General features: G+C 44.3%; 1 protein-coding gene across 6 annotated transcripts in view; it reads left to right on the top strand.

Moving 5' to 3' along the window:
• Positions 1-26,372, top strand: part of CFAP54 (cilia and flagella associated protein 54) — a 250,254-nt gene that overhangs the window by 200,084 nt on the left and 23,798 nt on the right. For all 6 annotated transcript variants that reach the window (XM_019480938.2, XM_019480941.2, XM_019480937.2 and 3 more), the window contains 6 exons: positions 1,409-1,535; positions 6,419-6,574; positions 6,847-6,955; positions 16,570-16,672; positions 17,416-17,511; positions 18,041-18,182. In XM_019480938.2, the coding sequence (XP_019336483.2) occupies positions 1,409-1,535; positions 6,419-6,574; positions 6,847-6,955; positions 16,570-16,672; positions 17,416-17,511; positions 18,041-18,182 (733 nt within the window). The remainder of the gene's footprint in view (positions 1-1,408; positions 1,536-6,418; positions 6,575-6,846; positions 6,956-16,569; positions 16,673-17,415; positions 17,512-18,040; positions 18,183-26,372) is intronic.

The following is a 26,372-nucleotide window of genomic DNA, read 5'->3' as shown; positions in this document are numbered from 1 at the left end:
TGGTTTGCTAATGGGCTGATAACACTGTGGTTTTATCAGCCCCCTTGCTGGTTTGCAGTCCTATCAGGTTTGCAGACAGGGAGAGGGATATTGAAAAGCTCAGCATCATCAACAGGTGCATGAACTGCATTTCTTGAATGGAAAGGGACTTGTCTATCCATTTCCAAATTGGTTCAAGCTTTGCAGGTTAAACTAACCTGCAAAGATTGAATCAATTCAGGCTCAGGCTTTTTGAATGTCTGTACCTAGCCCAACAGAGTCCTCAAAGATAAGATATTGACTGAAATAGTCTGCTTTTTCTAATACCCATTTGCATTCTGGAGTGACTAAGTGCTTGGACTGAAGTGTTAAGTTTGGTATTCAGAGTGCTGAACTTGCATGGTGGGCATGGAAGTAAAAATGTTAGTCCTAAACGCTTCTGAGCCATCTCATTAGGTACCTAATGATAGATTTAGGTGCCCAACTTAAAGTAGACAGGTTTGAAAATGTCAATTTGGGTTCTTAATTTGAGATTGCTTAAATCAGGACATCTGTATGAAATAGCAGTACTTAGTAGCTATAGGTATTTGCAAGATCATACTTTGTAAAGATAATGGTCCAACATAAGAATTTCAACATAAATACAATCAAAATCATCTAAAGACATACAACTTGGCACAGAAGTTTACAGTATACTATTTGTTTTCTTTGTCATCTGGAAGCAGATATGTCCTTTAGTGTTTTCTGCCATTTTCTTGGATAGGATTGAAAATGAAGCATTTGCAGATGAAATTCCTTCCTTCCTTGCAGGCATGCAGAAGCTGAAACTTTTAGATTTTTTATGTCCCCAAGGGTGTCAAAGATGACATGGATCACTTCTTCCTTTTAGCTTTCCTACTCGTTACACCTCAGTAGACCTACAGTTAACTGTATGTTCCCTTTGCTTTGTCTTTATGGCAGTTTTGTGCTTTCCTCTTTGGCCTCTCATTGGCTTTAAGAGTTTTTTAAAAATCACTTAAAAGCATCAGTGATCCATCTCCAGAAGCAGAGCAGCAAATGGGTTCTGTCTCTTGATGACTTCCTCATTTGTGGGATTTTGCCTCCATAGCCATTATCCGGTTTCAGAGCCCAAGTTTTCCAGGCATGATTAGGAACTCTTCAGCTTTTCCCTCAGCCATTGAGTACCTGACATAAAAGTCCCTGTTTATCTATAGAGAGAACAGTCAAAATTAAGCCAGCAGTTCAGGAGTATTAAGCCTTTCAGCGTTTCTTATGAAAGAATACTAAAGAAGTCAGTGGGGCTCCTAGGGCATGTAAGGGCTTGGCTTCACAATGTACAGAATGGGGACTTTTGGGGTGTGCATAAAATGAATGTGTGTGGTTAGCTTTATTGGTGAATAATTTGATTTATAAAACATGCTTTTAATAGATGTTCACCCTTGGAGAATCAGTGGAACAGCAGCATGATGATACTATATTGACAAGTCCAGTGCTACCTCTGAAAAATTTGTTCTTGCCACATATCAACTTACTAGCAAAAGTCAAAATGAGAATTGGTAAGAAAAATCAAGTGCATTGTTTCAGTAACATTTCTGATGAATATTTGAAAAAAAATAATTTCCAACTAATAGAAATATGCTGGAAATGTGTGAATTGTATCAATTTTTTTCATTAAGAGGTTGTAAAAATGTAAGAGAAATATTTCCTTCTGAAATCTTCAATAGATACAGATGTTGCAGACAGCAAAACAAACAAACAAAAAAGACTACCCAAGCAAGGTACCATGGTTATAACAATTTAAACACATTCATTTGTTACACGAACCTTATATTTTTATACAATTCATGTTACTGCATTCCATATAATTTGCTTCCACATATCCATTTATTTTGCTTTGCTGAGTACTGTGTATAGCATTACCTAGTGTAATGTGTAATTTTTAAATTAATGTTATATTCTTTCCAAGTAGAAGTTGACAATACCCTGCTGAGTGACATGCATAGTACTGATTTTATGAGAATTGACTATGTTTGTTCCTAGTCTCTAGGGTGTAAAACCCTCTGAGCAGTAATCTCTGAGAACAAATACTATAACTAAGCAAATATATCAAAGAGCAGGGAATAATATTGACCAGGTTGTTCTCCCTCTCAGTTATATGTTATAATGTCCATGTCCAATGCTGTGTATGAGCTATTAATGAAAAAATAAGTTCTTTTACTTTCATAGTTGGTTTCATAGTTGGTAGGGTCGGAAGGAACCTAAGCAGATCATCTAGTCTGACCCCCTGCCATGGGCAGGAAAGGAAGCTGGGGTCAAATGACCCCAGCTAAGTGGATGTCTAGCCTCCTTTTGAAGATCCCCAGGGTAGGGGCAAGCACCACTTCCCTTGGAAGTTGGTTCCAGTTCCTAGCTGCCCTGACATTGAAGTAGTGTATCCTGATATTTAGCCTGAATCTAATCTGTCAACTCATGGCCGTTGTTCCTTGTTACCCCTGGTAGTGCTCAGGGGAACAGGGACTCTCCCATTGCCTGCTGGTCCCCCTTAGCAAGTTTCATAGATTCATAGATTGTAGAGTCGGAAGGGACCACAATGGATCATCGTGTCCAACCCCTGCCCCTGGCAGGAAAGAGGACTGAGGTCAGATGACCCCAGCCAGGTGACTATCTAGCCTCCTCTTGAAGACCTCCAAGCTAGGTGATAGCACCACCTCTCTTTGAAGCCCATTCCAGATCCTGGCCACCCTTACTGTGAAAAATTTCTTCCTAATATCTAACCTAAATCCACCCTCAACTAGTTTACATTCATTGTTCCTAGTCACTCCCTGGGGCGCCTTAGTAAACAGCGCTTCCCCTATTCCCCATTGACCTCCCCTAATAAGTTTATAGGCAGCCATCAAATCCCCTCTCAGCCTTCTTTTGTGGAGGCTGAGCAGGTTCAGGTCCCATAGCCTCTCCTCATAGGGCCTGCCCTGCTGCCCCCTGATAATGTGAGTGGCCCTCCTCTGGACTCTCTCAATGCTGTCCACATCCCTCCTGAAGTGTGGTGCCCAGAACTGGGTGCAGTACTCCAGCTGCAGCCTGACCAATGTTGCATAGAGGGGGAGGATCATCTCCTTGGACCTGCTCATGATGCATCTGTGGATGCATGACAAGATGTGGTTAGCCTTCCTGACCGCGTCCCCACATTGGTGGCCCATGTTCATCTTGGTGATTCCAAGATCCTTTTCTGCCTCTGTGCTGATGAGAAGGGAGTTTCCCAGCCTGTAGGTATGCTGCTGGTTCTTCCTCCCCAGGTGCAGCATCTTGCACTCGTCTGTATTGAAACCCATCCTGTTCTCACCTCTGCCCACCTCTGTAACCTGTCAATCTGGTTGTAGCCTTTCGCTCTCTTCTAGCATGCTCACTTCTCCCCACATCTTAGTGTCATCTGCGAACTTGAACAAGGTGCTTTTCACCCCCTCGTCCAAATCGCCGATGAAGATATTGAACAGTGCAGGCCCGAGGACCGAGCCCTGGGGAACCTCACTGCCCACATCTCTCCAGGCCGAAAATGACCTGTCCACCACCACTCTCTGGGTGCGGCCCTCCAGCCAATTTTGCGACCCATCTGACTGTGTAGGCGTTGACACCACAGACGCCTAATTTTTTAATGAGGATGGGGTGAGAGACAGTGTCAAAGGCCTTCCTAAAGTCCAGAAAGACTATGTCCACCGCGACACCTGCATCCAAGGCTTTTGTGACCTGGTCATAGAAGGCCACCAGGTTGGTCTGACAGGCCTGCCTCTAATGAACCCATGTTGATTGCCCCAAAGCATAAAGTCCCCTGCTGGCCCATTGCAGATGTGCTCCTGATTAATTTTCTCAAAAATTTCTCTTTTAGCTAATGTAGTTTATAGTTTGTAAATTATTTGGAAATGTGCTGGGTATTCTCAGACAAAAAATGTTAATATCCGTTTAAAGTTCAAATTAAGTTGAAATTATATGATTAGACCATTTTTGTTGCACAAAAACACCCACATATTTAAAAGTCAAGATATTCATAGTTACTTTTAAACAAAGTTATTTCTCTATCCTTCCTATTAATCTTCTTATAGTATTGTGTCTGAATCATAATAGACTAGAAATATCAGTACAGGTTTTCCCTTGCTTTATGCTGTACATGCGTTCCTGGAAAACTTGAATTCACATAAAGGGAACCCACTTTACAATGTAACAGATAGGGATATGTTCCAAGACCTTGACTGTACTAACCCCCAGACCCATTTCTACCACTTTTAGAAGACAATTTTGGTATTCACCAACAGCAGACAGTACATGGAAGCACAGGGTGGTCTTGAGCGTTACCATAATGGGGATAGTAACTACAGAGACGTGTCGCAGACAACAAGCAAGGAGCACAGATCCACACAGGAGACTCTATTCTGGTGCACATCACTCCCACAATGCACTGCACAAAGCAGCTGACTGCAGGCTTCCACCACACCAATCGCATAAGAGTGAATTTACCTCACATACAACAGATTTTTGGTATAAAAAGGGTCATCGCATAAGGGCAAATTCGCACATACAGAACCCACATAAAGCGAGGGAAACTTGTATACGGTTTGTAGTGAGGATAAATCAAAGTCTTTTCTTTTACTCACAGTGGTATTATGTCTAAGAAATTATACTGTTTCTGCACTTTGGGAGAGAAAAAATGTAGTCTTGTTGATTCAAGAGGTATTTGGTGGTTTAACTGCCGGTGTGTGATACTAAATATTGTTCTTAGGGCTAAATGTATATTTTTGTGTTGACAATGTGAAATGAAGCTGATATAATCCAAGGAGCTCTAGCTTTCTTTTTCTTTTTCTTCATAAAAACTGCATCCCAAAGGTTCTTCTGTGGATATTTAGAAGAAGCAAAACTGGTCGTGTTTACATGTGGCCATACTGGGCCTTTGTTCCTGCACCGTCATTTAGTGTTTCCTTTTGGAAGTACTAAAAGACATCACAGTAACAGCCTGTACTGCACTGTGCTGGCTGCGCATGGTTATTTTTGGACTCTACATTGCCATAGCAACGTGTTATAACAAGGGAGTGCATTGCTACGGTATCGTAGTGGCAGCATCACAGTTTTTGCCAACAGATGCTACGGTGCCACAGCATCTTGTGTAGATGCGGCCACTGAAGTTAAAAACCCAACATCTAATGACTTACCCACCAAAATCTTTCACAGCTGACACCGTTTAAATTATGTAGCAAAAATTATTTAATTTGATCAGTTTTTTCCTTCTGAATCAATATTATGAGCAGGAGACCAGGTGAGCCTTGTAGAGTGCTGAGTAAATCATGGGGAAATATCAAAGAAGTCTTCAAATCTGAAGGGACATTATGGTTTGGAGGTTCTTGGAAGATTGGCCTTTATATAGAACTAGAGAATAGGTTTTGCCTCATTCATGTTTCCCAAGTAAACTAAGCCACTCAAGATGGTTTGTGCAAATCTAGTTAACATTCATTGGCCCATCTATGATTTTGAAAACAGGGGGCAGATGGTGTGGTGTATCATTGCATATAGTACAACACATTTTTCTCCAAGTAAAAAGAAACCAGAAGCTTTACTAATATGGTGGGGGCTTAGGTCTATATTTTTCAGTTTAAGATTGAAGCAGAAAATAAATACAACTTTATGGGAATGGAATATGCATTCTAGTGCTATATCATATATTACATATTAGAAAACAAGAAACTAGGCAAAATAATCAAAAGATGTTATTTCTTTAGTCCTGTAGTAATTAGAATTACATGTATATCTTTTTCAAATTCATAAAATAAAATCATGTCTTCTTGAGCATCTTGACAGTGCATCCATTGCTTCACTGGAAGTTATTTCCACACCTGACCTTACGTTCACCTGAGTTAATATTTCCACACCTGAGTTAATGCTTTTGAAAACAGTCTGCAGGGCTGTGAAATAGCAGCTACTTCATCAGGAGCAGCTCAGATAGCAGAACTGCAGAAGAGAGACTAGCTTTATTAGGGCAACATTAAGACCATTAAAAAAGAAGAGAGGTTTGTTAACACCTGTGGAATGAATAATTTAGAAGGAATCAGATAGTGAGCAATAAAGTCAGTTGTTTCTGTCACTGCTGCCTGAATAGAAATATTGCTGTCAATACAAGACTGTTTGTTTTAAACTTTGGCTTCAGAACCAAAGGGAGGGTACAGCTGAGCCACTGGACTGACCCCTAGATTTGCTTCTGTTAACATTATATTGTGTTGAAAGGCCTCCAAGATTTCTCAGCTCTTTATATAGCATTAAACGTATTTGTATCCATGAGCCATTTAGATTTTTGTGATTCAATATTATATAACAGTCCTTATTGCAAGGATGAATTCCCTTTTAGAAAAAATGTTCTTGATTTTTGGTAAAACATTGTACTGTCTAAAATTTTTCTTTCTAGGACATGTGTTAGTTCAAGAAGTAGCTTGCACATCTAAAAGAGAAGATCCATTACAATGGTTACCTGCTCTCAGGCATTTAGAAGCAGCGTTGGAGCTTTGTACAACATCTGTAACAAGAGAATTAGATCTGGAAGCTGAAATTTTTTTCCAGAAAGGTGGGCAAAATCCTGGTTGCATAACTTGACTACATTTCCAACATATTTTTATGTCTTAAGAAGGCCTTAAGAAACAATTTGTTGTAAAAGTGCATTGGAATTGGACTATTCCCTCAATGAACTGAGTATCTGCTCATTATTTTCTCTTCAGCAAGGCAAAGGCTTTACATTAATTTACTTTCCTGTAGGAAAATACAAGTTGTCATGTAGAGAAAATAATAACTTATTGCAAAAAATGCTTTATCTATGTATCTGTATCTTCTTTTTTTTAGGCAGGGTAGAACGACAGATTATTGAAGCAGGTAGCAATAAGTCACCACTGGCTGCTAAGACCCTGTTGCATGCCATAAAAGTGAGCCTGCAAAATGATCAAAACTTTGAGTAAGTAACTGTGTATATGAGTTTTCATAATTTTCTGCTTTTCATATACAAAGGAAAAACTTCTCCACATTTTGGAGATTTTTCTTCTATTTCAATATTAAAGAAATACTGATACAGTTTAATGTATGAAAACAAATGTTTTAAGGGCTTTAACGTACATTTTTGTATAGAATGAATTATCCAATACAGAACAATGTACCTTTGTCCTTTCCTTGGGCTGTAACCCTGTCATGGTGGAGAGGCTTGTGTTCCAGTGACCCTCACAGCTATGTCGTCTTGAGTCTTGTGTTCCTGGTAGGATCTCCCCTGATGAACAGGTTTGAGGTGAGGTTCCAGACTAACTCCTGAAGACGCCAAAGGTGGAATAGGTGTACTTGAGGGCCTGATGGTTCTCTGCAGCTGTGAAGGCAGATGAGGGCTGCAGTGGGATGGAGGTCTCCAATTGTCTTGGACATCCTTGCCACTTGATTCAGGGCTTCTTCCTGTCAAGTTTGTCACTTGGGCACTAACTTCCCCACATTGAAAGATGTCATGCGCAGGCCTCTCCCAAGGATGTTAACATCTCCCAGAAACCAAGTCCTGCACCAATGAATGAGTGGTGGTAGGGACAGGATCAGTGATCTCTGGGAGTAACTAGTCACAAATTTTCATGTTGGCAATGGTTGTGTGATCGTTGTTTTGCTCTTACTGTGACAGAAGTACAGTTTGGCAGCTGTGGCCATAACTGTGCAGTTCTCTTTAGGATCCCCTCTACTCATCCTGAATTGGGAAGAGGCCAGAAAAGGTGCCCTAAACATAGGCTGTCTCAACCTTCCCCTGGCTGGATTGCTGCATCCAGTGGGATCACTCTACCTGCAGCAGAAACCAACAAAATAAAGTACTGAAATTTGCCACATGGAATGTCCGCACTCTCATGGACTCCCTGGACAGTGAGTGTCCTGAAAGAAACTGCTGTAGTAGTTAAAGAACTTGACGTCAATATTGCTGCCTGAAGTGAGACCCACTAGGCAGGTGAAGGCCAGCTGAAAGAAAAAAGGAGGTGGAAGGAAAGGAGAGGAAAGTCGCTTGAAGAGTGGTGCATTCACGGGGTTGGCTTTGCCATCAAGAACAAGACTGTTAGTCAGCTTTCAGAACTCCCTGTGAGCATTAACAAATACCTTATGACTCTCTTCCCCATGCTCTGTAACAGCCAGTATGCTACAGTCATCAATGCATACACCCCCACACTTGTAGTTTCATAGTTTCATAGTAGCTAGGGTCAGGAGGGTCCTGATCAGATCATCTAGCCTGGCCCCCAGCCACGGGCAGGAATGAATGCTGGGTTCACAAGACCCCAGACAGGTGATCATCCAACCTCCTCTTGAATTTGCCCAAGGTAGGGGCGAGGACCACTTTCCTAAGAAGTTGGTTCCAGATTCTGGCCACCCTAACTGTAAAATATTGCCTTCTGATCTCTAACCTAAACCTATTCTCCATCAGCTTATGACCATTGTTCCTCATCACCCCAGGTGGTGCTGGGAAGAATAGGGCTCTTCCTATTTGCTGATGATCTCCTCTGATGAGTTTGTAGGCAGCCACCACATCCCCCCTCAGCCTCCTCTTGCCGAGGCTGAATAGGTTCAGGTCCCTCAGTCTCTCCTCATAGGGCCTGTCCTGCTGCCCTCTCACCAAGTGGGTGGCCCTCCTCTGAACTCTCTCCAAGCTGGCCACATCCTTTTTAAAGTGTGGCGCCCAGAACTGGACACAGTACTCCAATTGCGGCCTGACCAATGTCGCATAAAGGGGGAGTATCACCTCTCTGGACTGTCTTAAGATGCATCTTCGGATGCATGACAAGGTATAGCTGGCCTTGCTGGCTGCGGTCTGGCATTGGCGGCTCATGTTCATCTTGGAGTCAATAATGACTCCAAGATCCCTTTCCGCCTCTGTGCTTTCAAGAGGGGAACTCCCCAGCCTGTATGTATGCTGTGGATTCCTTCTCCCAAGGTGCAGCACCCTGCATTTGTCTGTGTTGAACCCTATTCTGTTATCTGCCCACTTTTGTAGTCTGTCTAAATCTAGTTGCAGCCTCTCTCTCCCTTCAAGTGTGTCCACCTCACCCCACAACTTAGTGTCAGCAAACTTGGACAATGTGCTTTCAACCTGTTACCAAATTTGCCCATTACTTTGGGGTGTGCTCATTTATTAGGGATAGTTTCTAGGGTCTTGGTGATTCTGTCAATGTGCTGCTTGTGTTACTATACGGAGCTGTGTTTCTCCCTTCTGCAAGCCCTCACCCCCAGTGGAGCTATCTTGCAGGACTCAATCTCAATGGGATTGGGTTCCTCCAGTCACCAAATCAATCATACACACAAACACACACAAATTAACGTGACACACCTGACCTGGCCGGGCTGATCAGCATGGACAGGCTGACACCCTCATATGCCAAGAATCAGTTCATCAGAGCAACAATAAAATGCAGTCAAACACAAGCACACAGGTAAACAGAATCCCTCTGAATCCGGCTGGGTGTCCAGCTGACACCCTCATGGGCCAGCATTCAGTTCATAAGGGCACGTCTGAGTCAAACTGGGTCAATCAGCCTGTACAAGCTGATCCCCTTATGTGTTTCAAACTCAGCACGTCCCAATCTTTGGCCTCTGGATGAGCAGACCCCACAATAATTTAGGCTTCACAGGGATCTTTAGCATAGGTAAAAGAAGCGTTGCTGCAGAGCACGGGAGGCAAAAGAAGCAGAGAAGGAAAAATATACCCAATTACTACCAGTTTGCCTATAAAAGTTATTTATTGCTAAGCATATGAAATATATAATAGTACTAGTAGTAATAGACATGCAAAAGAAAAATAAACACAAACAATGACAATACTACTCTGGTTTCACTAAGTATTTGGGGAAACTTAGCTCAAGCTTAACTAATACAGTTCAGGTTCAGAAGTTTATGCCTAGACAGAAGAGAGAGAACGCTGGGGTCTCACCTAGTCCACGGTACTCAGGCTGCAAAGCTGACAGGCACAGTCCGTAGCACAATCCTTGAAGAGAGAGATGATCTGTTCTTCCAGCGTCCCAAGAATGACAGGGGATGGTGTCAGCACAGGAGTTTTCTTCTTCTTTCCTTTTCTCCCTCTTTCCTCCTGCTGCTTCTTTTTCTTTCTTTCTTTAAGCACACACACTTACAGATTTTTATACCCTCAGTTCAGCTGCTTTGAAGCACCCTCAGTAGTGTAAATCATTGTCTTTTCTATTGACAAGGGGTTATCTGGTTTGGACCATCTCAGGAAACTGATTGGTAATCAGGAAACACTTAAGATTAGGGAGTAACCCAAATACTTGGGAGCCAGCTTGAGATTCCTATGGATGGCAGATATACTGATGGGATGTCTCATGGTTTCTTCAGGAACAATAGATAGCTTGCAGCATCAGGATTTTGGATTTTTACTTGTTGTGCACAAGCCTCAGCTTAGCATGACTTTTCCAGATCTTACTATAGTCTTTTAACAGACTTAAAGCAATTATTGGGGTGCTCATAACCTTTTGTGGAGAGGACTCCCACCAGTCGTCTCGGGAAAGATATGACAACACCTGTGATTAGGGCTCCAGCAGGCTGGATGCTGTGATGAACCCTTAACCATTGTTCAAATGTTGCCCATACCCCTCTGACTCGGTCTCTTGCCTCAGCATTCCCTAACCCGGCAACCGAGTTTTAGTCAATCAAGTTTAAATAGGCCTCCCATAGTGGGACCGGGGAATGTACGGCCCGAGATGCCTATTAAACTTAGAGCTGTGTGTGTGTGTCTTGGGGGGGGAAAGTCCTTAGCAAATCCAGATTAGAACTGGTCTGTTAAATGCTGAGCTGGGTGTGTGTGAACATGGGTTGATTAACATTGGAAGCACAGATTCCCCATCATGCAGTGCTCTCCTGCTTCTCTGGTCCCAGAATTCACTGCAGTCTCTGCTTCAGGCTTTCTGTTCTCCATCTCTCATGTAAATGAATGGTCATCTGGTTCCATCTCGGATGCAAATGAGACCAAGGGCAGTTGTTTCACTCTTATCACCCTTATCTGGTGAGGTTCTTAGGTGCGTCTCTCGCTGCATCTTAATCAGTTTCGTTTAGGTAGAGGAGGGGAGGGAGGGGGGTGAGTCCTTGTGAGTCAGACAGACTGCATCCTGTGCTAGGGTTGCCCAAGAATACAGAGCTGAGGCGTAACAAACCCCCTCGTCCAAGTTGCTGATGAAGATGTTAAACAGTGCGGGCCCAAGGACTGAGCCCTGGGGTACCCCACTGCTCACATCTCGCCAGGTTGAGTACAACCCGTCCACCACTACTCTCTGGGTGCGCCCCATCAGCCAATTTTTTACCCATCCAACTGTGCAGGCATCAATGCCGCAGTCACTTAATTTATTGATGAGGATGGGGTAAGAGACAGTATCAAAGGCCTTCTTAAAGTCTAGAAAGACTACGTCCACAGCGACACCATCATCCAAGGATTTAATTACTTGGTCATAAAAGGCAATCAGGTTGGTCAGGCAGGACCTGCCTTTGGTGAAGCCATGCTGATTGCCCCTGAGCATGATCTCCCCTGATGGCCCCCTACAGATGTGCTCCGTGATGATTCTGTCTGAGATCTTCACGAGCACCGAGGTGAAGCTTACGGGCCTATAGTTACTTGGGTCCTCCTTCCTTCCTTTCTTAAAAATTGGGACCACATTAGCTACTTTCCAATCCTTTGGCACCTGGCCAGATGACCACGAATGCTCATACAGCCAGGCCAAAGGCTCCGCGATAACCCCTGCCAGCTCCCTCAACACCCTTGCATGCAGGGCATCTGGACCTGAAGATTTAAAAATGTCCATCCCTTCCAGAAGATCCCTAACTACATCTGCGTTGACCAAAGGCCTGACAGAGCTATCCCCAAGATTGTCCCTACCTCTGGTAGGTGGGATGTCCTGGTCCCTGTTCAAGAAAACAGAGGCAAAGAAACTGTTAAAAATATCAGCTTTCTCGTCTGGCGTAGCTGCAAGATTACCATTTGAGTCTTGCAGGGACCATACATTGCCTGGTGCCCTCTTCTTGCTCCCAATGTACTTGAAAAAGGACTTTTTGTTGTCCTTAATCCTGGATGCTAGCCTGAGTTCCATCTCTACCTTGGCCTTCCTAATAGCCCTCCTACACTCCCAAGCAGAGGAGGAGTACTCCTCCTTGGTGATAGCTCCTCCCTTCCACTGGTTGTATGCCACCCTTTTAGTCCTCAGGCATTCCTGAATGTCTTTGCTGAGCCAAGGCGATTTCTGAGCACTCTTACCCCCCTTGCTTCTCTCAGGGACTGTTACCCTTTGGGCCTGGAAGATCATCCCCTTAAGGTACGACCATCCCTCATGGACTCCCACGTCCTCTACCTTCTGGGCCCTCAGTGCCTCCCCCACTAATATCCAAAGCTCACTGAAGTTGGCCCTTCTGAAGTCAAGGGCTTTAGTCTTGCTCTAAGCCCTTGACACCTTCCACTGGATAGTGAATTCCAGCAGGCAATGATTGCTATTGCGCTTGGTGGTCAAGGACCTGCAGTCCCCTCACCAGGTCATTCCCTGTGGCCAGGACCAGGTCCAGCAAGGCATTACCTTTAGTGGGGCTGTGCACCTCCTGGATAAGGTGAAGGTCCTGTAATACAGCCAGGAACCTACACGAGCGGTCAGTCCTGACTGTCTGCTCCTCTTAGTAAATGTCTGGGTATTTTAGGTCACCCATGACAATAACATCCCTTGACCTAACCGCCTCCATAAGCTGACTGGAGAAGTCCCGGTCCAGCTCTTCCCCCTGGTTGGTTGGTCTGTAGTTGACACCCACTGCAAGGTCCCTTTTGCCATGCCCCGCTTGTAGTTTGACCCACAGTGTCTCCGCCCGACCCTCCTCTAACCTGAAGCTGATCCTTGATGTTGTGAGGTGCTCTTTGACATACAACGTGACCACCCCCCCCCACTTTTCCTCTCTGTTCTGTCACTTCTATATAGGGTGTATCCCTGAATGCCCACCGCCCAGTCATGGGTGGGGTCCCACCAGAGTTCTACTTGATGATGTAGAAGCCAACAAGGAACAGTTTTGCTGCACTCTTGACAAAGTCCTGACTGCCTCTGTCAAGGAAGACAAGCTCAGCCCCATGGATGACTTCACCGCAAGAGTTGGGCGACTTTCTGAACTTTGGAGTGGCATGATTGGGAAAGAGGGGGTGGGGAAAATCCATTCCAATGGTATCCTCTTCCTCAGCAAATGTGCAGCGCATGACTTGGTCATCAGAAAATACTATCTTCAGACAGTGACAGATATAAGACCACTTGGAAAGACCAACACTCCAATGACTGGCACCTTCTTGACTATATTATTGTCAGAGCTCATGATCATACCAATGTCCATAACACCCAAGTCCTGAGAGGTGCAGATGACTGTTGGACAGACCACCATTTAGTCAGATCAATCATGGACATGCAACTTGCACAACAACACTGTAAACAACTGAAAGGAATGTGGAAGAGATTTAGCATCAAGGCACTCCAAGACCAAGGTAGACATGAGTCTCTTCAGCAATGCCTGACTGAGAGGTTCTCTGACCTACGTGACAACATCAAGGACATCTGCGCACATTGGGAAGAATGTAAGAATGTTATTTGCAAGGCACATGATACATCCACTTACAGTCACTAAGATTGGTTTGACCAGAATAATGAGGATATCCTAGCACTTATCCATCAGAAGAGAACCAGATTCTGCAGTTGGCAAAATGAACTCTCCAACCAGCAAAAACAAGAGGCTTATCACTCACTGTTCAGAGTTGTTCAGAGGAGCCTACAGGATATCAAGAACCAGTGGTGGCAAGTGAAGGCCATGGAAATCCAGAGTTTCACCAATCAACATGACATGAGAAGCTTTTTTTAAGTAATAAAAGTCATCCACAGGCCATGTTCCAGTGTCCCAACCCCCTTGTGATACCCAGATGACTCCACCCTTCTCACAGATATTGTATCCATCAAACAATGCTATAAGGAGCACTTCAATATTCTACTCAAATGTGAATCTCATGTCTCATATGCCATCATCAAGTCCATCCCTCAACACCCAGTAATAGAATCTCTTGCTGATCCTCCCCATCCTTCAAGGAAATCTGGTGTGCCATCACTCAGACCAGGAACAATAAGGTGCCAGGACCAGATGGCATTCCCACAGAGATCTCCGAAGCTGGTGGAATAGCACTAGTGCAAAAACTTCACCAACTTATCAAAATATGGGTTAATGAGGAAGCTCCACCCGATTAAAGAATGCGAATGTGGTGACCATCTTCAAGAAAGGGGACAAGTCAGTGTGTGGAAACTATGAAGGCATTGCCTTCCTCTCCATTGCTGAAAACATTCTTACTCCCATCCTTCTGAATCACCTCCTCCCCCTTGCCAAAGATGTCCTTCCAGAATCCCAGTGTGGCTTTAGACTATCACGGGGTACCACTGACATGATTTTTGTTGCATCATAGATCCAGGAGAGGGCAACACCAGGAGCTGTTTATGGCATTCATTGACCTAACCAAGGCCTTTGACACCATCTATTGTGAAGCCTTATGGAAGGTGCTGGCTAGGTTTGGTTGTCCACTGAAGTTCATCAGCATCCTCAAGCTACTCTGTGGTGGGATGACCACCACAGTCCTTTGCAATGAATCGGAGATGGACCCATTTACCATCTGTACTGGTGTCAAGCAGAGCTGTGTCATTGCCCCAACCCTTTTCTCCATCTATCTTGCTGTGATTTTGATTCTCATCCATGACTGCCTTCCTCCTGGAATTGGGTTTGAGTATTGAATGGACAGTTAGCTTTTCAACCTGCAGTGCCTTGACAACAAAACAAAAGTTACCAAGACTGGTATCACTGAGCTTCAGTACACTGAGGACTGTGTTATCCTTGTGCACACTGAGATCTATCTGCAGACCACCCTTGACCTTTTTTCAGGTGCCTATCATAGCCTGGACTCTCCCTTAATATTGGGAAGACCAAGGTGCTCCGCCAGCACAAGCTGTCCTTCTCCCCTTACAAATTGCCATTGGTGGAGAACCTCTGGAAAACGTTGAGCATTTCTCATACCTTGGCAGCCACCTCTCCCAGTCTTGATGTAGAAATCGAGCATTGGATTCACTGTCCTGTATCCTTTGGTAAGTTTCTTTGCCAACTGAAATCTACAGATGGAAACTAAGATCCTGGTCTACAATGCAGTGATTATCCCCACGCTCCTCTACGGGTGTGAGATGTGGGTGACATATCAAAGCCATCTTAAGCCCATGGAATAGTTCCATCAGCGATGCCTCAGGAAGATCCTTCATGTTAGATAAGAAGACAACCATGCCAGTGCCAGCATCCTTTCTGTAGCCAATATAACCAGCATTGAAGCAAAGATCATGAAACATTAACTCCGCTGGGCAAGCCACTGTGCGCAGATGGCTGACACTCATCGCATGAAGCAAGTCCTCTTCTCTCAACTCAGTCATGGTAAGAGGACCCATGGAGGACAGAGGAAGCGCTACAAGGACACCGTGAAAGCATACCTTAAGAAGGGTGGTATCAACCTTACAAACTGGGAAGTGCTGGCTGGCAACAGGTTTCAATGGTGCTGCACCATACATGAAGCTGCAGTCCACTTCAAAGTGAACCATCTTGCTCAGGAAGCTGAGAAATGACAGAGGAGGAAAGAAAGCACGCATATAATGAGTGGGGGCACGTGCCACCGGATCTGTGCGGCACAGGGCAGGCTGCAGCTGCCAGCTCGAGCCAGTTCTGCACTAGGCTGTTCTCAGTGGGGGCTGGGCTCGGAGTGGGCTCCAGCAGCAGTGGGAGGAGGCTGCAGCCATCCCAAATTTCACTGCAGCTCTGCTCCCAGCCCCTGTACCGCCACCTGCCAGCTGGTGCAGTCCCAGCTGAACACGCTGCCTCCACCTAAACACCAGGAAAAGCCAGGGCTGCGCCAGCCAGTGAATGGCAGCACAGGGCTGGGAGCGGAGCTGTGGCGAAATTTGGGGAGGCTGCAGCCTCCTCCCAGTGCTGCCAGAGCCCACTCCGAGCTCAGCCCCCGCTGAGAAATGCCCCACGCAGCACTGGATCTGGCTCTGGCTCCACCCCACAGGTCCAGCCCATGCCGTGCCATGCAGATCTGTGGGCACATATTTCCCCCCGCCCTCCTGGTGTGCAAGCAGTGGCAGGAGCTGCCCCCACCCCACGAGCCACACCACCGTCCCATACCTTGCCTTCCCTCTGGCCCCGACTGGGTAGTGCCTGCCCCTGCCCCTTTCCTGTGAGGGGTGTTGATTTCCCTTCCCACACCCCTTCCCTCACCCCTCCCCTTCTGATTTACCAGCTGAAGGCAGCTCTCCACACTGCTGGGTCTGCTCTGGTTGCACACAGCAAGGCATTTATTGGCCAAATTATTGGCCCCATTGGGCTAATACCTGATATAGACAATATTCTTTGTATTGGTACCGATCCAATATTGGACTGATATATTGGTGCACCTCTAAAAATTAGATGAAGTAGTCATAATGGTTCCTGCTTATCTTAAAATCTGTGACTCAATCTCTCTCATTTTTTCAGGCTGATAAGGAAATCATACCTGGAGATAGCACTATTGTATTTTCATCTGGCTAAATGTAAGGAAGAGGATTCACAGAAAGTTAACAGAACATCCAAAATAAAGGTATGTAATGCATATTTTCAGTAGTAACATCCTCAGAGCAGGAAACATGGTTTATTCTAGCACGTGGTGTACCTTACTGCAATATGAATAACAAATAAGCAATACTAATAAACAGTAGAACAGCAGAATTATATTTTGGCTAACTTGGTTTGTGGCATTTTTGGAAGTGTGGATGTTATATGTAAAAGTGATTTAAAACCATCAGGAAAACATAAAGGTCAAAAGACCCCAAAAGCATATCTTAGTTTCAGATTGTTTACTGATTAAGTAGTGATTCTGAGACCAAGCCAGAGATTATCAGTTGAATTTTAAGCATATATGTCTGTATACCAGACTGTAATTTCTCGATGTGTATATATAAGTGACAGCATGGAACAGACGCATGATGCAAGCATAATGCATGGTAGCCACATACATGAGACTATCAGGGCAGCATAGGACAAGTAAGTACAGGGGAAAAAACAGAGAGAAGTTGCCTTCTAAAACTTCAAGGTGGCTGAGAAAAATAGAAAAATGTACATGAAAACTATGTAAAAAAAATCATGAGTTGTGGGCAAATATTTTATAATAAAAAAGGAGACAGTTAATATTAGTTGGGTTGTTTCTATAAAATTATCTGTGACTTTATAATTGTTGATAATTTCTACAACTTTGTTATCATAATTCCATGAGGATTCCATGCCTAAATATATATTAACATGATGAACCTATCAACCTGATTATAAATTGTTCCTAAATTTTAGCCTCTTACTAAAGAATACCTTTCTACTGAGAAAATTCCACATATATTTGAAGTGTACAAAGCACAGGCCTGGATTGCAATAAGAGCAGCCATGCAGGTTAGTGTGATATTTTGGGAAATTTTATGTCCTTGATTTTATCAGATTCTACTTCTACCAGATGTCAAGACAACACAATACAGGAGATACAAGAATTTAAATATCCTGGGACGTCTGCCAAGAATCTTTTGGAACAGCTAAAATGTACACAGTGTGAACAGTGCTTTTAATCTCTACTGTCCAGAGCTGACACTGTTTGTTTCTACTTCGCTTTAGTGCAAATATAGAATTGCAGTGTCTGATGTGTGCACATATATTTGATGTATGTGTAGACATCAGCAGCATCCAGGTGAAGGTGCCTGATTTGAAATCACTTGTGTGGTAATTAAGATGTCGACAGTAATGATTTATTTAACTGTGATATGCACTGTATGTCAGATAGAAATGGACTATTTCCCTTCCATCTCTGTTAAAATTATTCTATATTGAGTGTTTCAGTTTTTCATTCTTAGTGGGCTTACCTCACATTTTAAAATATGTGTAAATATTACAGTGAACTGATGCTAAATAAAATCAATATTAATTTTAGGTCAGTGAAGCTACTGTTGCTTCTCAGCTATTAATTGGAAGGAACACTGTTAAAGGACATGAAGTGAAGGATGTAGTCCAACAGAGAATTCCAGAATTTGCTTCTTTGGATCTTCTTGCCTCATACGAAGACTTTTTGTCTGGTATTCCTTTATATCTAACAAGTTTAAAGCATTTAATAAGGAATGAAAAAATCTACAAATTAAATAGTTAATCTACTATCTAAGCGCATATGATTTTTGGTAGAAAGTGTATCTCATTCCGTCTTGCAATTATTTGCAAGATTGCCTGACATAATGGTAAATAGGACATGAAGATGAGCACATATACTGACCCAGCCCATTCTTGTAGGAGCAGGACAAGTTAGACTCTTAATGTTTTCTCCTAATGCCACAGTACTCACTGTGAGTCAGAGCTACATAGTAACCATAGTAAGACAGGGATGTGGAGAACCTAGTTAGGACATTTCTTAACCCACCGTCATCTTATCCTTACGATTGAGTCACAAAAAAGAATCAAGAAGGTGAGGACCTACACAATTCCTGCATTAACAGTTTTTACAGGGGCTCAAACAGGGTGGAATGGAATAACACATTAGCAGCTAGGGCTGTGTGTAGACAAAACGAGGGGTGTGTGTACACAACACTTTTTAAAGTGGGCTAAATGCTTTTGCACTGCTTTAATGGTTTCGGTGTTTGCACACCTGTAGCAGGACACTAAGGTGCCTGCTACTCTCAGAGCAGAGGCAGGAACTCAGGTGCCGGTTGCCGGGACAACCGGTTAAGGAGGGAATTGGCCGCACCTGCGCCTGGTCAGCTGACCAGAAGGGGCAGGGCCTGGCTCCCACATAAATCCCAGGTCTGAGGCCAGGAGGGCAGTTCCCTGCTGGCAGCCAAGGCAGAAGGGAGCTCTGCCGGACAAGCGAAGGGGAGAGGCCTGACTGCTCGACCAGCTCCTGATGCTTTTAAGGGGCGGAGTATCCCCCGGTAGGGATTGAATGATGTATTAGCTGAAAGATGTTTTAGCCGGGCAGTTTGGATTTTTGTTATAGCGGAGGGGCTTGTGTTTTGTGTGTTTGCTGTTTGAACCGGCAGTTTGGTTGAGGCTAATAGGGGATGGAGGAGGCCTCATAGGGGACCCGCAGCAGTGTGGGAACCCCAGCCCCAGAGAGCGGGGGCAGCGAGACAGGGCTGTGGAAAGCCCAGGGAGGACAAGGGGAGAGCCAAATTATAACGAGGCCCAGATTAAACCACATCCGTATCACCTGCGAGGCTTGGGCTGCGGTGTAGGGGAGGAAAAGGAGCCCCAGATAGCGCCCCCTGGCACCGAGGCAATAAATGGGCAGCTTCTCGCTAATTAACATGCATTAATTAATTAAGATCAAGGCGTGGCAGGTGATAAAGCGGGTGGTTGCCCCATAACAGGAGGGCCCAGTCACCGATAGAGCACTACCTCCCTTGGAAGCCCATTCCAGACTCTGGTAACCCTTACTATGAAGAAGTTAATTCTAATGTCCAACCTAAATCTGCTGTCTCAATTTGTGGCCATTGTTCCTAGTTACTCCAGGGAGTGCCCTAGTTAATAAAGCATCTCCTATTCCCTGCTGCCCTCCCTTGATGAATTTATAGGCAGCCACAAGATCACCTCTCAACCTTCTCTTGTGAAAGCTGAAGAGATCTAGGTCCCTCTGTCTCTCCTTGTGGGGCCTGCAGGCCTCTGACCATATGAGTGGTCCTCCTGTTAAGCCCCTCAAGATTCTCCGCATCCCTCTTGAAGTGCGGTGCCCAAAACTGGACGCAATACTCCAACTGCGACCTGACCAGTGCCGCATAGAGGGGAAGCATCATCTCCCTGGGCCTGTTCGTCACGCATCTGCTAACGCATGATAGTGCGGTTAGCCTTGTTGATCACTTGGTCACATTTATGCTTCAGGTTCATCTTGGAGTCAACTATGACTCTAAGATCCCTTTCTGCTGCTTGTGCTGCTGACAAGGTCATCCCCCAGCCGTTAAGTGTGTTGGTGGTTCTTTTTGCCCAGGTGCAGCACTTTGCACTTGTCTTTGTTGAACAGCATCCTATTTCATTCTGTCCATTTTTCTAACCTGTCCAGATCCACCTGGATCTGTTTCCTACCCTCTGGTGTGTTAACTTTGCTCCATAATTTGGGATCATGTGTGAACTTGGTCTGGGTGCTCTCCATGCCCTCATCCAAGTCACTGTCACTGATGAAGATATTGAATAGCACTGGTCCAAGGACTTAGCCTTGTGGGACTCCACTGCCCACATCTTTCTAGGTCGATATCAACCTGTCCACCACCACTCTCTGGTTGCGACCCCTAAGCCAATTTACCACCCACCTGACCATGTAATCGTCTACATCACAGCCTGTCAATTTACTTATGAGAACAGAATGAGATACTGTATCGAAGGCCTTCTTAAGGTCTAGGTAGATGACATCTACCTCAACTCCTGCGTCTAAGCATTTTGTGACGGGGACATAAAAAGAAACAAGGTTAGTCAGGCAGGATGTACCTGCAAAGTCCATAGTGATTTCCTTTCAGCATTATTTCTCCTGCTGGGCTCCCACAAATGTGATCCTTAATGATTTTTTCCAGAGCTTTCCTAAGGATAGAGGTGAGACTAACTGGCCTATAGTTTCCTGATTCCTCCCTCCTCCCTTTCTTGAAAACAGGGACCACATTGCCCCTTTTCCAGTTCTCTGAGACATGACTGGAGGACTATCCTGCTTTGGCCTGCTTTGGTCTTCCTAACTGATTCCCTGCAAGTGCAAGCCAGGAAAGTATACTACTCCTTGGTAGCTACCCCCTGTTTCCACAGCCTGTATACCTCTTTCTTTGCCCTTAGGTTTTCCTGGACTTCTTTGTTCAGCCAAAAAGGGCTTCTTGTTCCCTTTGCCCCCTTTTATGTGCAATGGGATTGTCTCCTGTGCCCATAGCATTCCTCCCTTGAAGAATGACCACCCTTCCTGGACCCCCATTTTGCCAATGCTCTTGAGCTTTAACGCCTCACTAACTAATCTCCTGAGCACACTGAAGTTAGCCTTTCTGAAGTCTAGCACTTCAGCCCTGCTGGTTAGTTTACCCACCCTTTGCCGGAAAGTGAATTCAATCAATTGATGGTCACTATCCCCTAGGTTACTTTGTACCTGCAGATACGCCCCCAGGTCATACCCTGTAGCTAACACTAAGTCTATTAAGGCATTTCCCGTAGTGGGATCATATACCGCCTGCATTAGATGGAGGTCCTGTATGCAGGTTAAGAACCTACGTGAGTGGTTAGATTTGGCTGACTGTTCCTCCTAGTAGATGTCAAGGTAGTTTAGGTCACCCATGACAACCGTATCTCTTGACCATATGGCCTCTGAGAGCTGTCTGGAGAATTCCAAGTCTAGCTCATCCTCCTGATGTGGCGGTCTATAGCAGACCCCCACTACCTAGTCCCTTTCCCCGCAATTCCCTTGTATTCTGACCCACAGTACCTTGGTTTGGCCCTCCTTTGATCCCATCTCGATTATAGAGGATGTATATTGTTCCTTAACATAGAGAGCAACACCCACCACTTTTTTCCCCACTCTATCCCATCTATACAACCTGTAACCCTCATTGCCTACTGCCTGATTGTGAGTAGGGTCCCACCAGGTTTCAATTAGTCCAACCAGGTCGAAGTTGTTGCTTGCAAGCAGCAGAGACATCACGGGATGTGCACGTTCCTCCTGCTTGTTCCCCATGCTTCTAGCATTAGTGTAGAGACATTTAAGTCTGCTCGATGGGTGCCCTTGGTACCCTCCTGTCCTGATGTCTGTTGGGCCCCTTAGTGCTTACCTTAGTCCTTACCTGGGCTGATCCTAGGTTCTCCTTATCCTCTGCTTCCCCATCCCCTGATGAACCCAGTTAAAAGCCCTTCGGAGATCAGCCAACCTGTAAGAGAACGGACTTTAACCATTAGAAGAGAGATGAGGACCATCTTGTCCCAGGATGCCCTGTCTCATAGAAATGCAGATCGTGGTTGTAGAAGCCAAAACCCACATGATGGAACCAGCTCCAGAGCCTCAGGTTGACTTCCCTGATGCAGGTATCCTGATGCTGACAGCGACCGCTGACCAGAATGATGGATAAGAAGACCACCTGTGCCCCCAACTTCCAAAGCCTGGCCCCCAGAGCCCTGTAGTCACTCATGACATGGTCTGGATTACTGGCCGCATCATTCATGCCCACATGGATGAGGACCATGGGATAGTAGTCAGAGGGTTGGATGAGGTTGGGAATCCTTGCAGTGATGTCCTGGATCTTGGCTCCCGTGCTGTGGGATCCAGTCAACAGATAGGCCCCTCTGTGCCTCTCAGGAGGAAGTCACCCACCACGATGACCTGGTGTCTCTTCCTCCAGTTGCTTGGTTTTCACTCAGCCTGCCTGGTGTTTGTTGCAGACATGTCTTCCCCTGCAGCTTCCTCTGCTGCATCATCCTACAGTGCTGCCAGGGCTTTGTATCTGTTCCCCAGTTGCACTGGGGAAGCAATCACAGCCGCATGCTGTCTAGCTCTGGAGGCAACCATCCTCCATTCAGCTGTCCTGGGACTCTCCCATGATGTCTCTGTGTTAGGTGTCTGGTCCTGCAGAGAATGAAAGTATCCATCAATCTCATCCCCCACAGCCTACTTATCTCTGCTTGGAGTTTCCTCACATGCCCCTCCAGGGCCTTAGTCCAGGCACATGTGGGACAGGTCAGGGAACCCCAGGCCCCCACGTTACCCCCAGGCCTCAGAGGTCCTGCCAGGCAGCTCCCTCAGACAGGGAGCCAGGGCACTGCTGACCATCCAAGGGGCCTGTCTGGGTGGAGGCTTCACAGGAGCTCCGGGCCAAAGGCAGCAGCAGGGCAGGGTCCCTGGCTGCACTCCATGTCACCACCCCCATAGTAGCCTCCCTCTTCATTCACTTACCTGAAGTCTCTGTCAGAAGCTACCATGTACTCCTACACAGTGTGTACTCCTACCCATGAACTGGCCTGTGAACTGCCTGCAAACTGCTCTCCTGTTGGCAGTTCTTGTTTGCTGACTCCCTGATCATCTGGAGAGTTTCCTTTCATACCCTTCTGGGCCTGGGGGCTGACTCAGGCCTAGGCAGCAATCCCACAACAATCAACAGTCACTCAGCAGTTAGCACTCACTCCCAGCTTCTCAGAGCACCCCCCCCCCCAAACAAACAAACAGTCAGCTAAACCAAAGGTACAGGCAGCTGGATCACTTACCTTTCTTGGGCAGGATGTGGTGCCTGGCCTGGCTTCTCTCCTCTTTCTTCCCTCCTCTTGCCTCCAGCAACTGCTTGAAAACTGCTCCCGTGTTGGCAGTCCCTGTTCACTGGGTCCCTAGTCACACACGCCCTAAGTCCGTTAATATGTGGAATAGAATCTGACCCATTACCTGGAGGTCAGTATGTTAGAAAGCCACCATTATGTTTTGAGGCCAGACAAATGTATACATGTCTAGTAAATTTTTGGCATAGTCTTACATAAAAATCATGTGTCTTGATTTTGTATTGGTTGTTTCTTAGAATCATAGAAAACTAATGCTGGGAAGAACTGCAGATGGTCAGTTAGTCCAAGCCTCCAGTTTAGGCAGGATAGAATTGTTCTCATGTAACTGCTGATCTTAGGATCAATCTAATGGTGAAATATACAAGCAAACTTTTCACAGTCAAGTTCCACTTGAGAAATAAAGTTTAAAAACACCTGTGTTTGCTAAATCATATGGGATAAAGCAATAGGAGTGTTTTTTTTTCCCAACCTCTAAAATAATTTTACAAACAACAAGGTTCATTAAAAATGATAAAATGGCATTTTTTTTTAATTTAAGAAAAGACTTTTGAAATAAGATATTGTAGAATCATGTTTTTTCCAGATGCTGAGGAATACAAAGGCAAAACAGGGATGTTTTAAAACAGGAAACCTTGATGTTTGATAAAATTCTGTTCCAATGACCTAATTTCAGTTATACCAGTGAATGACATAGATTGAATTATTTTGTGTAATAGAGGCTGGTGAAGTGGAGCAATGACTGTTTGCTGTACCAGTGGTGAAGAGATGTATAATAATTGGTTTATCAAAAACATGTGCTGTATGCTACTGTCTTCCATTAATCTGATTATCTGGCACCACTTCCATTTGGTTATAATAGCTGATCATTTTTCTTTTAGCAAGTGTTGCAGGTGCTTGTTCTGATGGTTTAGAGAGGGAATGCCAAGGAAAATGGAAGATGCACAAAGGAAATACTAAGCCAAAATATTAGAGAGAATTGAAATTAAAACAATCAACACAACATGCAAAGTACTGGCTTAGGAGGCACTAATGAAGGAAATGGTTACATTTGCACTTATGTGCAATCTGAACATTTTAAATACATTCTGTGTTTACAATTGACAGTAAAAAGACCTTAAAAATGAAAATAGGAGTAATGGAGGCATTACATATTTTTCTGTATGCGCAGATAATTTATGTAAACTTTTGTCTGGGAGATTACCATTAAGAATTAATACTAAAACAGGTTGACAGACGTTGTAGTGGTGAGGTCTAACAAAAACTGGGTCACAGCTGACAAGGAATCATTTTCTCTCAGTAGAATTAGGAGGGCCATCTTTCATAGTTTTATCTGCCAACTCTCAGGAATTCTACAGAAATAAATATCTTTTTGAAATAGAAAGTAAAACTATGTTGCTAAAATCAAGAATAGTTCAGATATGCTTCCAGATCTGCAGCTGCAAGGATCCCCATTATGCTCAAAAATACTAGGGTATAATTCACTGCACAGTCTCCAGTGTTCCACAGTGTGGATTACAAACACTTCAGTGCTATCTGAGGACTTTGTGTTGGTAATAACTTCCCTAAAGGTACCACCTGTGCATGATTTTCTCACTCCTGGGTCCCAGTTTGTTATCTCAAGACTGGTGAAGCTAGCTCTTAAAGTTTTTAATGGTTTAGCCTCCATGGCAGCAGAGCACAGGCCCATCCTCCTTCTGATCATTCTGCCCCACTCCCTTCTGAGTACAGATGCTGCCATCTGAATTGTCAGTTGGCAACCAGTTACTTTCTTATTGAGGTTGGCAAAGGAGCTGTCAGGAGCTTGCCGGAGACTCTTCAGCAGTTGTTTGTCAAATGTTCAGGATTGAAACAATAAGTAAGGAGTCTGGTCTTGCAAGCACACTACAGGCATAACTCCTGTCCATTTTATTTGAGTTTTGTAGGAAGAGATCTTTCAGGATCATTTAGATAAGAAGTGTTAGACATGTTTAATTTGTACAAGTAATCTGGGACTTTATTAAAGATTCCAATGTGCTTATGACTTTTCAGGGCTGGCTAATCTAATTTGATGAGCAGTGCATCATAAAGACCAGAATGATACCAGGCTTTGTTTAACTGAAACAAATGGTTAATCAAATTTTAAAAGAAAATGGAGTTAGAATTATTAAAGATATATTTTTATAAAGAACTGCAAAAAAATATACTGCCCAATGAGAATGAAAAGTCAGGATCTTATCTTGCTTCTGACCAAACAGGTGGAGTGCTGGGTCCCCTTAGGGCTACTGACTTCAGGATTTCATGTATGTCCAGTAATCTGCCTATGTGCCTTCAGCTGCAGGATCAGGGCCCCAGAAAAGAAGGAACCAAGATAATAGAAGTTTAGCTAAAAATATCAGAATGGAAAAATCATATGGGGAATGACAGAGCTTTCCAGAGAGGGAAACTGTTAACAGAAAACATAGTACGTTACTGAGCAGCAAATATATTGCAACAAGTCTTGGAACAACGCCTTGGACAGTGAAAACGTGCTATAAAGGCCAATGGTAGCTTCATTAGATCAAGAAGTGTAGAAATTGGCCCCTTTGGAATGAGAAAAGAGAAAATAAATTAAATACATTTGTAGATAAATAGGATCTTCAAATATGCTTGGTCAAACTATGAAAGATAAGGTAAAGAGATTAATAAAAATGTACTATATAAATTACATAACATAAAATTGCAAGATTAAATTAAAAGCATATCAACAAATAGTAACCCGCATTTGGATGGCATCATGCTTAATAATTTTGAGACACAGTGGGCATGTCTACACGAGATGTAGACTAATTAGCTCCCATGCCTGGGAGTTCCTGAGTTTATTGCTGCACATTAATAAGCATGTGTAGACATGCTGAGTTAAGGGTGTTTTAGTCTTAATCCTTATCAAGTTGATGTACTTCATGGCATACAGAGCAGGACAGCATTTATCTTTAAGGCTTAGGATTGGTTTGTGTCTGTTAAGTACAGCCTAAGGCAGAGAGTCA

This window comes from Alligator mississippiensis, chromosome 4 (genome assembly GCF_030867095.1).
Source record: "Alligator mississippiensis isolate rAllMis1 chromosome 4, rAllMis1, whole genome shotgun sequence".
Classification (NCBI taxonomy): domain Eukaryota; kingdom Metazoa; phylum Chordata; order Crocodylia; family Alligatoridae; genus Alligator; species Alligator mississippiensis.
The sequence above is the reverse complement of the archived record's forward strand: the minus strand, read 5'-3'. Positions and strand labels throughout refer to the sequence as shown.